Below are 15,479 nucleotides of genomic sequence, written 5' to 3' on the forward strand. Positions count from 1 at the left end.
AGTAATATTTCTATTTGAATCCGGCTCCATGCATGATACATGTGGCAATGAAAAAGGCAGTACAAACAGCAAGGCAAAATATCTCAAATACTGAACATTATGGTTGAAGGCATTTAAGGTCAGTATTAAAGTGTGTCTGATGGCTAAACATTCTTAAATAGTTTTGTAAGTGTAAATACTGTTTATTTAAAGTAACACAAAGACAGTGAAAGAAGCATGACAATCAGAAAGCCATTTCTACACTTTAGCTTAGTTAAGCTGTATTACTTAATCTATATATGTATACATAAATTGTCACAAAAAGATACATAGATTAACTAATTTCTTCAAACCAAACTCACTGAAGTTCTTAATAAAACATACAGTGTCAATAAGTACAATGAAAAAAAACATGCAGAATCAATATCAAGAGAAAACAAAAACTCTCACACAATCTTTCTTAGAGTTGAAATTTTTGAGGACAAATTTCCTTTGGTTCTACATCAAGACAGCTGTTTACAGTTATCATCAAGTCTGCAGTCTGAAAAGTTATCAAGAACTCAGTACAATGAACAAGCTCAAATGACGTATTATTTTGACATCCCAAAGCACCATTTAATAACAGCCTAAACCCTAAGCAGCTACTGTAAAAATTACAAATATCAACATAACTGTAGCAAACGTAAAACTTGTGCAGCATTATTAGTTTTCAGAATACAAAAGCTTACCTTTGTATTCTTACTACAGTAGTATGCAAGACAAACCTGAAAATATCTACTAAGTACATTTTAATGAGATTTTCTGTTATGCAATGCTCTGAAGTCAGAGGCATGCAGAAACATAAGTGTTGGACTCATCAGCATGTTATTCAATTATTTCATTCCAAAAGGCACACAGAAAAGCAAGAGCGTATGAACACTTATCTCAATACTTCTTTGGAAGAATAAAATCCATACTACAAGATGCTTTAAGAGAAGCATGTAATTTTTTCTCCTGGTGACTCACTTAACAGCAGGCCCCAACAGAATTTAGTTATGATGTTCAAGTGTCTTTTTCCGCACAAATCTAAGTCAGCATTCACAATATCCTAAAGCTTCAAGTATACAAGTAGCTTCCAGGTCCTATTTGCTCATGAATAACACTTCCTGGTTTCTCCTCAGGAAACACGCAGTCTAATTTACAAGGCAAAAAAATGCTAATTGCATTTTAAGTAGTAAAACCTGTATGCACTTTTGGAATTCAAAGCTGCTAAGTTACCTTAAAACTGTGACAAACACAAAAGCCACTTGTACAGAAGTAAAAATTTGTGTTCTGAAGACTTTATAAGTTTAGATAAAGGGTTAAGAAAAACCATTCTTTTTCAAAAAAGGAGCGTCACAGAAAATATTCTTAGGGATTTTTTGTCTAAAAAAAAAAATAAAAAAAATGTTTCAATAGACGCTTAATGCAAACTTGTACCTTCATATAATTCTAGAATATTGTATTAATTTACCTTAAAAGGTTGTGTACTTGCCATCAGTTTCGTATCCAATAGCCTAGAAACAAAGTAATAGCTAAATAAGTTGAAATGGAAGAATGTCAGTTTTGCTAAATCCTCAAAAATGTTTTGGTGTATTAGCTGGGAAACAGCAGTTGCACCCTGTTGAAAAATTACTCTTAGATCTCAGAGCAGCCAAAACACCCCTTGGCTTTGTTCAGCCTGAAAAAGGATAACAACTAAGCAATCGCAAGAGATGCAAACAATAAGTAGCTAATAAATCTTGTTCAAAATGTAGCGCAGATTCAAAACACCAAATAACATGCCAAAAACCACAGGGTAGCAAAGCTGCATATTCTGCAAAAAGTGAGACAATAGCACTGCTCTTCTGCAAAAAGAGATGCTACAGAATACTTTAAAAACTGTATTTATCTAACTTGTTCCCAATTTTATTTCCAGTAAGAGCTAGGCTAGGGCTAGGACAAACAATATCAGCTTGTTAAAACAGCTGAAAGTTTGAACTAAGAACTTACCTGGGAAAGACACATGATGTTACTTCCTTGAATTCATTTAGGTCCTAATTTAACATTAAACCAGAAGAGAAAATTCAAATAAGTTAACTGTTTATCAGTCTCGGGATGATAGATAGCAGTAGCTATAATTATCCAATCAGCTTCTAAAACTGAGGTAACAGTGACTGAATTCTCACCTCTTAAGAGATGCATTCATCAGCATTACGTAAATACCACCTGCAATTACACACAACTACAGACTAATTATCTCTGATTTGTGTGCAACTTGTGAGAAAAATGTTGAATCACCTCCAATACCCTATCCTATTATATAACCTAAACTACCTCTAATTTCAGCTGCATTAACAGTTCTACCTAAATGTTCCCAGCATTTAATCTGTCAGCGGAATATAAGCAGTCACTCCAGGGGGACAACTGACTACCTACAAGACTAGGTCTTCCATGTCAGACATACAGGAACAATTGACAACTGCCTGTGTTCCAAGACCATCCGAACAGGTCCCAGACTTTTCTCCCACCTCATAATCAAGTCTTTCCCCTAACACACACAAGTCCTTGAGGATTGCAATTAATATAATTACTATACAGGCCACCCTTCCAATGAGATCTTTGGCTTCTTCAGACAATGTCCTCAGTTCCAATACATTGTTTAGTTTAACTTAATTGCTAGGCTGCTGCAGTCATGAAAGTATGCTCCCTCCAATTATTCAGACATTTCACCTCTTCACTTGAACATCACCTTGCTACAAGATTTTATATCCTTTGTTAATTGCACTATATTAAAATATCTATTCCAACACTGTAAACTACAGGGAGAAAAAATGCCACATAATAATGCTGAAGCTCCAAGCCAGGATCTTAACAAGTTGGTTAAATTTACCTGCCATTATCCAAGCAGTTTCTGAAGGACTAACAGATACAGCAGAAATCACAACAGAAATCAAATCCCAATGTTTAATTTAAATATTTTAAAAATGTAAAGGGGAAGAATTCCATCCAGCTAAGCTTTCTACATGGAGATTTAAGAAAATAAGGCAGTAGCCCAGAAGTAACAAGTGACTTTTTTTTTAAATACTTTTCTGTTGTTCTTAAGATGGTCACATGCTTCCATTCACTATCAAGTCTGGAGATAAGACTAAACACAAATACATTAAGGCATTTATTTCATCATCTGAACACTCAGAAGATTACTTACATCAGGTAGGGGACAATAGAACTGGTGTATGGTATGCATAACATCCAGCAGCATGTTGTGCCCAATAACAAGCTTCCCCTGTGAAAAGAACATTAAATGCTAGTTACATTTCCAATCATGACTATGGCAAGGCAACATATGAAAAGCACCTATCCCACATGCTAGCCAAGGGCAGCTGGGAAAAAAGTACAAACCAAACCTACCTCTTTGTTCTCTGCCTGACCCACAGGCTACTCCATTCATTCAGAGCAGCCACTCCTTTTTCCTCTAATCACCGCCTCTGCTTTTAATCTTCACTACTCACAACTAATTACAGCCTTCAGCAGCTGCTTAAAATGTTAAGAAGACGCACTAGAACAGACACAACTTGGTTTCCAAATGTTATCTATTTAAGTCTGAAGGCAAGTGCTATCTCAGTCCACCACCTTTCAGTTTACAACTTGTAAACTCACAACATATTCTTTATGGTTGTAACATATGATAGTTACTACAGGCATGATGTGGTACTCACAGTCCAAAATCTCTTATGCCAGATGTTGTACAAGCAAGTTCCTTCTTTAAAAAGTAATTTTTTAAAATGGTAACTTTGATTCATTTAACACAACAACCTTTTCTACTTCCCCGCATCCTCCATGTGCTAGATGATAACAATATGGATACGTATTTCTTTTCTACACAACAGGCTGTAACAACTACATGAAAATAATTGGGCTGAAGGGGACAGACGTAAAACTATAGCCTGTTCTAACCATGTAAGTAGAAGAGAACAAGATGACCTTCTCCGATTAAGCCTTTAACTGCCAGGAAAACAAAACAAAACAAAAAACCCACAAAACAAACAAAAACCAAAAAAAAACAAACAAAAACCAAAAAAAAACAAACAACCAAAAAAACCCCCAACCAAACACACCCTCTCCCCTTCCCCCCCAAAAACCTCAACCAACAAACAAAGAAAAAAAAACACAAAAAACCACCAAAACACCAACATCTTTTTCAGGACAGAGGAAAGAAGCCCTCAAAGCTTAGCTACTTAAAAGAATCTTGTTAGAGCCCTAAGAAATTAGTAATTGACTTTTACAGATAAGATCACTCAGGTCGCTTAGACTTTTCTTAACCTACTACAGCCAACCACTATGAAACATGAAGCAACATCAACTTAAAAACAAAGAGAAGTCACTTTAACTTGTATTTCATTTTATCTTCCAAAATGTAACTACAAAAGAATTCCTTCCCCTCCCCCCCTTTTTTTTCTTTTTTCACAACTGAGGTTACACTGAAAATGTTAACTTACTGAATTAGCAATGGCATGAATGACTCTGGAAAATCCTACTGCATCATTCAACTCCTCCTGCAAGCAAAGATCCTGACATTAGTGAAACAAAAATACAAGTTTAGTCAAAGCTGTACCTGTGAACTAGCAGACACACCAAAAAGTTTCTCAGATAGAGCTAAGAACAGACCACAGAGGAAATGTCAGTATTTGGAAGATACACGAGGTCAGAGCAGGAGGCTGCTGACAGAATTCCAGTTTCAGTAGCTCTAGTTCACTGTAAAGTCAGACAAGTCACAAGCTATTGTGGTGGGTTGACCCTGGCCAGAAGCCAAACACTCACTCTCCCTTTTGCTCACTCCCCTTTCCTGGAGAAAAGGGAGAGGAACAAAAGAAATTCAAATGAAGGCAAAAAGACTCCTGGATCAATGTAACAATCACTTAGTAAGAAAAGTAAAACCTGCATGCACCAGCAAAGCAAAAAGAGGCCTTCATTCATCACTTCCCATCAGCAGGAAGATGTCTTAACCACTTCCTAAGAAGCAGGGTCTCAAGACATCCCCTCCCAATCTCTTGCCCACTTTCCTCAGCCTACTTGCTATTGGGCAGGGTGGAAGAGAGAGAGAAAGCCTTGACACGGCACAAGCACTGCTCAGGAGTAGCCAAAACACATATGTGGTATCAACGCTTAGCCACAAATGCAAAGGGCAGCAACATACGGGCTGTAAAGGCAGTTAACAGCCAAACCAGACTAATACAGCTGTAGTCAGTTCATTGTCAATATACTATCTTCTAGAGTGCTCAACAGCCATAGCAAATAGCAAATAGCTCAAGATGCTGCTAAAATTAAGCTACATATCTCCAGCCATATTACAACATGCATTGTTGCAAGACGCAGCAGAATTAATCCTGAGTATTTCTATTAAATCAAACTGTACTTTTATGCTGCCATTGAGATTGAGTAAGAAACATTCCTCACTCTTTATATAAACAAAAAGAATAAGAAATATTATACAACTACAATATTATTCAATGTGAGCTACACATTTTAAACTGACTCAGATTAGTTGGGGGGGGATCTGACTATGGCATCTGTTTTAATTTCACTTAAAAATATTTTTTGCAACAGATTCTTCTTTTTCAGGAATAGAGGAGTAATTTCTGCCTTGCATTATCTGTCTTTGTTCAAAGAAAAGTGAAATTCGACAAAAACATTCACTGTTATTTTAGTTCAGCTCTGAATGCCACAAGTCAGAGTGAATCTATGAAGACTGCTTCAGAAAAACCTACTGTAGCAGTAGATTGTCCTTAACTTGCCTTTTGGGAAAAAAAAAAGATCACATTAGTTGAGGTCTCTTGGATATCTCTTTCCCTCTTAAGAGGCATTCTGCATGCAAGTATTATTTGCTCTGCCAAACTGACTTAATCTTGAAACATGCAAGTACAAATCACAAGAGTGTGATCAAGAATTCCCAAGATCCAAGTCCTATGACTTCTTGAAACTCACATCAGACTCAGCAAGCAAAAATATCAAGTCCCATAAAATATGATGACAGTGCTCAAATATACCAGACATCACCTTCCAATCAACTTGTTACTACAGTAGTTACTACAGTGTGCAGCATGTTTCTATCAAGAAAAGTCAGATGACATTAATTGTACATGACATTCAGACAACTAAGAGCAAGTTTTATAACAGAATACTATCGCAAGGACAGACTGTAAATGCAAATAATTGTGCAAACTTGTTTGAGAATTTTTGCAAGCCTTTTTACAATGACTGCTATCATACAGCACTAATAAATGCAATCAACTGATGTTTCCTATTATTAAACCATGGTTCTGTGATAGAGCAGATTCATATGAGGAATTCACTGCTCCCAAATACTGGTTCATTATTATACAACTGCTCATCCTTTAAAATTCTGTCGAGTGTCTGGCGACTCTTCTTGCTCTACTGCAAAACCTAAGTTATCTTGCAGAATATGGAGGATCAGTTTCAGACAACAGCCACAGCCAAACAAAAGGGAAATACTACCAAACCCTATCGCACAATTCTGCATAACTGATTGAAGTCATAGATTCTCCTCCTCCCCTTTTCACATAAAACTAACGAAATGGAACTTATTTACCTGTTCTTTTGCCTGTTTCTGCTGTTCTCTTCTTTTTCGCTCTTCTTCATTTACCTTGCTAATAACAATATATCTCTCCTTCTAAAATAAAACAAAAAAATACATAGTTTGAGACTCCAAGAAGATTATACTTAAGACCACTGCATGTTTTTTGTAAATTTATACTGTAAAGAAAACTACGTCATACCTCAGCAACAGTTACCTGGCAACATGACTTCTTCTACTGTAAGTACCACTTTAGCAGCTACTCCCAAATCCCTACTTTAGAAAGCTGCATTAGATTCATCTACCAAACTTCACTTTTATTGAATCCACCTTTTACTTCTGAGGAAAGATTATCAGCATTTCCTTGTAAACAGCAGATTCCAAATACTTTTTGAAGCAGGAATTTGTGCTGGAAAGTCAGGATACAGCATGTTATGCCATTATTTTTCCTCTAAGATTGAGATCTACTTTTCACCAGTAGAAAGAATCAAACAATGGTTTGGGTTAGAAGGGACCTTAAAGATCATCTAGCACCAAACCCCTGGTGGGGACCATGGGCAGGGACACCCTCCACTAGACCAGGTTGCTGAAACCACTACATCTGAAAATACCTTTGAGTACCCTTTAAAAAAAATTATGCCACAGAAACACATGCTTACACTTCATGTGTTGATCATATTTAATGTTAAGAAGTTAGTTCCACTTAAAAAGTCTTTCATTTTGTATAATAAAGCTCAAGTTAAATCTAAAAGTTAGGAGAGTTGGTAAACGTAAGAAATACAATTTCCTTTAAACAGAATAAATGTTACAGACAGTAACAAGCCTAGTTACCTTATCTGACTCCACAGTTTCCACATGGATACCTTTTGGATACCTAAATCAAAACAAATGAAAAAAAAAAATAGTTATTAATTTAGTATATTGAAACTGCAACAGTAGATTTCATGCTTCATTATTACTATAAGTCTTAAGTGCAAAGGAACTATTAAAAAATCCTTTAAATGTAAAATAATGGAAAATTTGAAGCAGTAGGTTAGTTAAATTGGCCTCCTTACATTATCTAACAGTAACAGGCACTAAAACCTATTTTCTTATGCAATTTCCCACCCTACTGCTATGGAACCTATAACTTCTTAATTTAGTAATATTAAGTAAACATTGTCTAGATATTTCATCACAATCCAGAATCTCTGCTTTCAAGAAATTCAAACCCAGAACACTTGTGAGAAAGCTCTCGGTTACTTGCTGCCACAAGACAGCTTCTCTAGTGACTTTAATATGTCACTTATTCTAGGATTTATAATCAACCCTGAACTTCCTGCTAACAATAAGCTTTAATAGAAAATATTAATACAAATGTCATTTCCTGTGTTACAGGGCTGCACTGCTCCACCACAATTACGTTTAATTGCCAAAGTACTACCATACACAGAGCATCCAAATGACAGGAAAGTCAAAGAGAATATTGTCTTTCACTGCTTAGCAAGTAGACACTATCTCTGATCCTCCCATTGTAATAAACTAATCACAAGTACACAACCATTGTAGAACTGGCAGGTTTCCTCTGCCTACTACTAAAACGAGCACTAGATAACATATACTAGAAAGCTACTGTATCCTTTCCACCCTGACTTCACACACAGTTTCACACCTAGACCTCACTTTGAAACTGTTGCAGGTCACAGACCCTGGAGTCATTAAAACACTGTTGCACAACAGAACACTTCAATAGAGAAAATGACCTGTGAAGGGTTCAGTATACAAGGGTGATCAATAACCTCACTGTCTTCTGCTTTAATTATCTCCATGCTAACTTCACAACTTTGCTTCCTCTTGCCAGTTTACACACACAGTGTATGCAGCTATACACACATAAAGCAACACAGCTCAATGTTAATACAAATACAATTCATGAACACACTTTTCCATGCACTGACAGAAGATGAAGGAATAAGCAGACAGCATAACACTGTATCACTGGAAGCTGTCGATAATTTAAAATGTACACAGAAAAAAAAAATCTCAAAAACATCTCTTTTTTTCAGATTAGTTCACACTTCGAGATTTCATTTTATAAAGAAGCTTTATTTTACCCACTTCCAGTGTAAGTAGCAAGAGTGCCAGACACTGTTGCAACACTGAATTCTGTACATTTGGTTAATGTACAGAAAAAGATTTCCACTATGTTCTGCCCTTGGGCTAATCCAATCAGAACAATGAAAATCTCATCTCTACAGCCTTACAGTTTCTCCTAAGGCCTTAAGGGACATATTTAGGCAAAGATGAGTGACAAAGTAAGCCAAGAAAGGACAACAGAATTACTACTAGAATTAGGATTTTTAAAGTCGTCAGAAATGCTTAGACTTGGTATCTAACAGAAAACTGTAAACATACCAGTACCTACTATGTATTACACAACTAACAGCTTTTCAGGTAAAGCCCCCAGTCTGAATAAGCACATGCACGTTCTGTTTACTAAAAACCTGTCAAGTTGCGTTTGTTACATAACTCTAGTCTGTGATGTTCTATTCACAGATTTTAAGATAGGAAAGATAAAAGAAACACTAAGCTTCAAAATATTCAAGTGAATAGTCACAAACCAGTTTAATGCAATTTGTCTTCAAAACATTATAAAATTCTTCTCTTAAAGGAAAAATACCTCTGAGGTTAAGTAGATCAGATCTTACCCAGGTTTCTTATCAGTAATACTAAAAATATACAGTAAGGCAGTATTACCAGTAACTTACTTCCAGCTCAAGGTCTGATAAATTAATTTCCTTTGAAATCTGAAATCAAAAGACAATTGTGTTACTAATTCTCTTCTTACAAAACTGTTCAGTTTAAGTCTACTCTACGTTCATTTGTAGAAAGGTTTTTAAACATAAGTCATTGCTAACATATAGCCTTGCAAGGGTTTTACTGAATTGTTCAATACACCATTGTATAGTTAACCCCCTATCTTCCCATAAGTAAATATTCTGTAGCCATTACTAATACAGACACAGTGATGTTATGTTACCCCAAAGCTTCACAATGTTCTACTATTTTTAAATTATTATTTTCTTATGCTTTATTTTTAAATAACTGTAGTCTCCAAACATCTGGACTCCAAAGCTAAATGCACTTTTTGAAGGAAACCCACTAAAACCAGTTCCAATACAAAGTGTCAACTACAAACAACCAAAAGCTCAATAGAATTGAGAACTCCAATTATAAAATTATAAAATATCCAGGGCTTATGCAGCACTTCAGCAGTAGCAAAAGGAGGCTCACATATGCAAGACACTTCCTGACTATACCGAAATATTTCGTCACTGCCTGCAGGAGGTATAGCTCATAAAGGAGAGTATGACATCCATAAAAATTACCATGTTTTCTCAACCTTTGGAGATTAGTCAAATGTAGATTTTACTATAGTTAACCCAAGTAAAGATTTTTTTCTTCTTTATCACTCCCCAAATTCTATATGGCCAAAATACATTTATTATTTTGTTTTAGAAGATGTGTAATTTCAGAGACTAACCCTGTACATGGCTCCAGTTCCAAACTTTCATTTTCTTCATTCTTTAGCAAGTCTTCTATCTGTTCCCTGGAAGAAATACATCATTTGCTCCCATATCTAATGTTTTATTTTTATGATGCTTACAGCTCTCTCCAAAAAAAAAAAAAAGAAAATGCTTCATAACAAAAAGAGAACTGCTGCACAGCTAATGTACTAATAAAAATAGCTTCAACATATGAACGTGTCACTATCGTTTACGTCTTCATTTCAACAACATCAGAGGATATTAAACAATTTTACTTACACTACTTTTTCAATGAAATTTTTCTGGTCTTCAGGGATTGTTACTGGACACTTTGTGGCATTAGGAGAAATGTATGACAGAGAGCCTGCACCATTGGCCTGAGAACGTTTTTCATCATACTGTTCCCTTAATTGTCTTTCTTCTTCCTGATTTAAATATGGAATTCCTTTAAAAAAAATAATAAAGAAAAAGACATTTAAAAGCTCATCATAATTAGAAACAAATTAGGGATGTGTGATTTAGCAAAGACTTATTACTAACCAAGCAACTGCCTCTGTTATGACCCTGAAGGCTCAAAACATATCTTTCAATCATCTGTTCTAGAGCCCATTCGTTATCTGTGTCTACAGGTGTCCTTCTGCCATGTGCCATATTAGCTGGTAACACTGGACTCTTCAGAGCTATATGCCTCATCTGCAAGAGGACTGTAGAGCTGCAGAACACAATACTTAGCACTCCTCTTCCTTGCTATATGGATCACTTTAATAACAGTCAGCAGCAGCTCCTATTACAATGCACTGATAACTTTTCTAAAATGTTACTACTGATCCATTACACAGACACATAACTTGTTTATCTATATGTATTCTGTTGAATCTATACAACAAACTTTTTAAAAGAGAGTAACTATCAGCACAGTTGTAGATTGCAGAAGAATATTTCTAAGAACTACATTATGTCACGAATGACTGCCTTTTTCTTTTTGCATAAAATGAAGACATCATGATTTTTGCAAGTATTGAAAGAAAAGAAATGGAACTCACCATTGCGAAACACTTTATTAAAATCAAATCCTTGATTTGCTAAAAAATCTATACTTGAACTCTGCAACAACAAAACAAAATAGCTTTTACAATTTGCAAGAGTATCTGTGGCATAAAACAATCAATTGAGTTAATTTTACAATTTTTAAGAAATTGTATGAAGTCTAAAGTGAATAGCAACCAAAGTTGTTGAGGCTAAAGAAGCCACAGAGATTTTATGCTGTGCTACTTTTGTTATTTGTTTTTAACTTCCACAAAGTACAAGAACAATAAATGCATAAACGGGATAAAGATGAAAGAATAAGGTATGTGGAGAGAGGAAACTAAAGAAAGCAAAATGTGGTTCAGGAGAACAAATCTGAGACCAGAAAAATGCTGGCAATTGCCTGGGAAGCAGTGAGAGTGAGATAAGCAGATGGGAATAAAGGATCAAACAGAAAAGGCAAGCAAGCAGGAAGTCAGAGAAGAAAGGAAAAAAAAAAAAATAGAATAATCTTGCCAGGTCTGGAGCATTATCTCCACTTACAGAAACCACACAATGTAATGTTTAATAAGATTTAAAAACTGAAGTAAAAAAGAATCCCTTTAAGCTCCTTTTTAGGGATTGCTCTTAACCAATGTCTATTTCTTTTATAAGAAAAAAAAATTAAGCCAAACAAAACCCAAAACCTTATGTTTTCCTGCCTTTTAAGCTGTTAATAGAACCAACCACTTCTCCATCTACAATGATGTAGTTTTCATGGGAATATTTTTTTTAGTTTATTGCAGGTATACCTTAACCAAACAAAATCAAACTTGTTTTTCCACTAACCTGACAAACAAACTTGACATCTGGTGAACTTCTGTTAAAGGGTTTTGGAAAAATATAGAAATTAAATGACTTCATTATATACCTGTAGGAAAGAAGAGTTCCATGTCAATAGAGTTTATTAATATTGCTTCATAAATTCTTCTATTAAGAAAACAAGGAATAAGAGAAAAACATACTTTTCTTCTGTATGGTCATATTTAAAAGTGCAAAGGCCAAACTGAAAGAGCAAAAAATCCATGGAATGCTGGAAAGGAAAGGAAAACTTTGCATGAGAATAAAAATCGTACACATTCAAAGATAAGTGGGCGCATCCACAGTAAATTATTATTTTTCCATTTCAAAATTAAGCAAATCTGAATCTTCTTAACAAATATTTGATTTGTTGGTAATTTTGAAGTAAATACACCAGAGTTTTTCAACAAGTTTTCATCCCCAAAAACTACTGTCGAGGCTGATTTGTAGTATGACTTCCATTCCATAAACAGACAAGAACTGAGGGAAGTTCCATTTCTCTCCACCCACTGCTCACATGCAAGAGATGCTGCACCTAAAAGCAGCTGTCAGTCTCTTTCTCAACATTCATTTACATTCCCTATAATGTGGGAGCGCACTGTAAGGGACGCTGGCTATGTAGAGTTTTCAAATAAGTGTAATAATGCATTTAATATTCTTCTAACCCACACAGTTAACAGTGAATAGTGTGACATATGTGCCAGCATAGTCACCAGGCACTTTATCATTATGTTCTCTAGTAATTCACAATTGTTGGATCAATATTGGAAAGGCTTTTAGCACCACTGAAAGAATATGAGAAAATAAAAACCGAACACCAACCCGCAACCCAAAGCATCACAGTTTGTACCTTTTGACCATCACACACCATATGTTGTCCCCCATGTTCATTTGGTTACTTTTCAAAACTCTTTCCACACCCTCCAGCACCTTTCCTCTTGTGTGTGCGTGCTGCAGAGAAGCAAAGGTGGTGCTGGCAGCTGGCGTTTAAGTTTTGTTAAGGACAGTACATACTATCAGAGGAGGTAGTTTGGGAAGGACCCCAGTCCTGATGTAGTTTCTCTGTCACTGAACTTCTATTACCCAGTCCCCTTTGAACTCATAAATATTAACATTCGCAACATCCCTTAAATTCTACAATCTACTAACTCTTGCATGGGGAATGACATCTGTCCTATGACTTCTGCAAGTTTAATGTAACACTCCCCAATTCATGTTAGTAGAGACATTGAGCCAAGTAACCCCCATCTGATCTATGTAACCCAGTCTTACAGTCCTCTGTCATATTTCCTTATATTGTCTCCATTCTGAACTAAAGAGTTCTAACATTTTTCCAACATTTTCATTTCAGTCGAGGTAAACACTTTACCTTTTTAAGTTTCTGGTATCTTTCTTCTGGAGTGTCAAAGCCATTGGTTAATGCACTAACAGAAGGCCCATCACTGATGCCTGAAAAAATAGAACATATTTTGTTTTGGGTAAGCTTTTTAAAATTAGCCACAGCAAAGAAACGCAACAACTGTAATTTAAGAAAAACATTTTAATTTAAAGTGTGTGTTAGTATTATTTCAGTTGAGAAATATTTGCTACTACAAAAGTACGCATGTCACCATAAAAGCCACACAGTTTAATGGTAGTGTTCTAGCAGTAAAGTTCTGCTGCTCTAGTTCCTATTCAACATGACCAGCAACATGAGAAGACCTACCAGTAACATAATGCTGATGGGTCTTTACAACACAATGCAGGACCAAAGTCAACATAAAAATGGGGAGTGCTGCTCACAGATTTGTTGAATGGCACTTTAAGCAATACTTAACAACCATATTTTTATACACACCACATCTAATAAAGCTAGCTTTGATCACATTTATGCTTTAAGGTTGAGTGAAATCTGCATCCCAAAGCCAAAGCACTTACTAGGGCATCTCTGATGCATAAACCCTCTGAATTTTACAGAGCTTATAAAGCTCTTACTATCATTTTTCCCTGTCCAAACACTTGCAGGACCTCTCCTATTTATCCCAACCTCTTGCCACTGTAACACATACAAAACCTTTATTTTTTTTTCCTGAGCTACAGCTGAAAATCAATTAACATGTTAAAAGATTACTGCATGGAGGGAGTAGAAGCAGCATGAGTATGACATCTGCTTTTGCCCAAACCCTTACTATTCCACATATAAGAAGTAATTAAATCATTTTAGGGTAGCCTTTACAAGCTGACTCTGAAACGTGTTACATGAGCGAGCACGGGGACCTGGACCCCACAAAGATACCGCCAACAGTTCACAATCACAAAGCAGGTGCGACTGTACCTGAAAACTCCCCATCAATGGCCAGGAAGTCCGACTCCTCAATGGCTTCATACACTTTGTTTAGGTTATCCTTAAAATCTGCAGGTAGAGGGGTAAAGCACACCTGAGACCACTGACGGCCTCCCGCCACCCGTCAGACGGGCAGAGGCAGCACCTGCCAGCGAGCGAGGGCTGTGAGACCCCCGAGCCCGCCCGCTGCCCCCTCAGCCCTAGGGCTGTGCCCTACACGTGAGGGGAGGCGCGCGGACCCTTTCACTCGCCGAAGGCGAGAGTAAGGCTGGGCCCCACCAGCAGCCTAGAAAAGGGAAGCTGGGACACTGAGATACTGGGACGTCCTCTGCAGCATCGGCTCGGGACATCCCACCGTGACCAACGAGGTGCGACTCGACCACGGCGCAGAGAACGGCTGAGGCACTTACTGCTTCTGGTCACCTCCATCCCGCACCGGCCAGGCCCGGCGACGCCCTCAGCCTCCACCGAGCGCTGCCGGAAACCCCTCCTCCCGCCCCACTGCACGTGAGCGCTCACGTGAGCTCCCGCGGGCGGGGCGGGGCGGGACGGGAGTCGCCATCTTTGTGTGGGGCGGTGCTTGGCGTTTTGTAGTGGGGGTTCAGGGTTTGCTTTGCTGTGACTGGGTGCGGAGGCTGCAGGGCCAGTCTCGCACCGATGGGTGAGCGGCAGCAGATTTGGGGCCAATGCAACAGCCGACTATTAGGCCTGAAAAGTGGCTTGTCCCAGCCGCCAAGCGGAGAAGCTGTAAGGGGGCCACTGGAAGAAAAGGCTGACAGAGCTGCTGGTTTTGGGGATGTTTTGAAATGCTATACGTGAGAAAACGCCGCCTTTTCCTTTCAGACCAGAAAGGCAGAACTAGCACCAGCAAGAAAGAGGGGATAGGAGTGTGTGAGAACATACCAGGAGCATAATGTAGAACTGCGGTGGTTGTGCCTTAATAGTGGATAGTCCTAGAGAACTTGTAGGCTTCAGGTATTGCGGAAGAAGCGTTTGTGTTCCTGTTAAAATGATAAACCCATCACTGTCATACGACATTGCAGAATAACTGTAAATAAGGCTCAGTGACCAGCAAGGTGACTGCGCATGTGTGCTGCGGAAGGGAACAACTGCCCAAGAGATGAGGTGTTGCACAGGAGCAGAAAGAGCAGTTGTGGGCAAGGACAGCATGCACAGTTCAGTGTATGTGCTG

General features: G+C 37.5%; 1 protein-coding gene across 2 annotated transcripts in view; it reads right to left on the bottom strand.

Annotated features, from left to right (window-relative positions):
* PARN (poly(A)-specific ribonuclease) overlaps window positions 1-14,801 on the bottom strand; it is a 60,460-nt gene extending 45,659 nt beyond the window's left edge. The window contains exons 1-15 of one of the 2 annotated variants that reach the window (XM_061376104.1): window positions 14,698-14,801; window positions 14,279-14,356; window positions 13,334-13,413; window positions 12,129-12,196; window positions 11,953-12,034; window positions 11,142-11,202; window positions 10,378-10,543; window positions 10,095-10,160; window positions 9,319-9,357; window positions 7,403-7,445; window positions 6,587-6,667; window positions 4,476-4,532; window positions 3,185-3,262; window positions 1,990-2,033; window positions 1,472-1,514 (exon numbers count right to left, since the gene is read on the bottom strand). In XM_061376104.1, the coding sequence (XP_061232088.1) occupies window positions 1,472-1,514; window positions 1,990-2,033; window positions 3,185-3,262; window positions 4,476-4,532; window positions 6,587-6,667; window positions 7,403-7,445; window positions 9,319-9,357; window positions 10,095-10,160; window positions 10,378-10,543; window positions 11,142-11,202; window positions 11,953-12,034; window positions 12,129-12,196; window positions 13,334-13,413; window positions 14,279-14,356; window positions 14,698-14,716 (1,005 nt within the window). In that variant the 5' untranslated portion in view covers window positions 14,717-14,801. Of the gene's footprint in view, window positions 1-1,471; window positions 1,515-1,989; window positions 2,034-3,184; window positions 3,263-4,475; window positions 4,533-6,586; window positions 6,668-7,402; window positions 7,446-9,318; window positions 9,358-10,094; window positions 10,161-10,377; window positions 10,544-11,141; window positions 11,203-11,952; window positions 12,035-12,128; window positions 12,197-13,333; window positions 13,414-14,278; window positions 14,357-14,662 lie in introns of both variants that reach the window. The other variant, XM_061376105.1, reaches the window with a different exon arrangement.
* Between the last annotated feature and the right edge of the window lie 678 nt (window positions 14,802-15,479).

The sequence above is a fragment of the Neopsephotus bourkii genome, unplaced genomic scaffold (assembly GCF_033783945.1).
Source record: "Neopsephotus bourkii isolate Nb327-2 ecotype Australia unplaced genomic scaffold, CSIRO-AGI_Nbou_v1 NB_1706, whole genome shotgun sequence".
Classification (NCBI taxonomy): Eukaryota; Metazoa; Chordata; class Aves; order Psittaciformes; family Psittacidae; genus Neopsephotus; species Neopsephotus bourkii.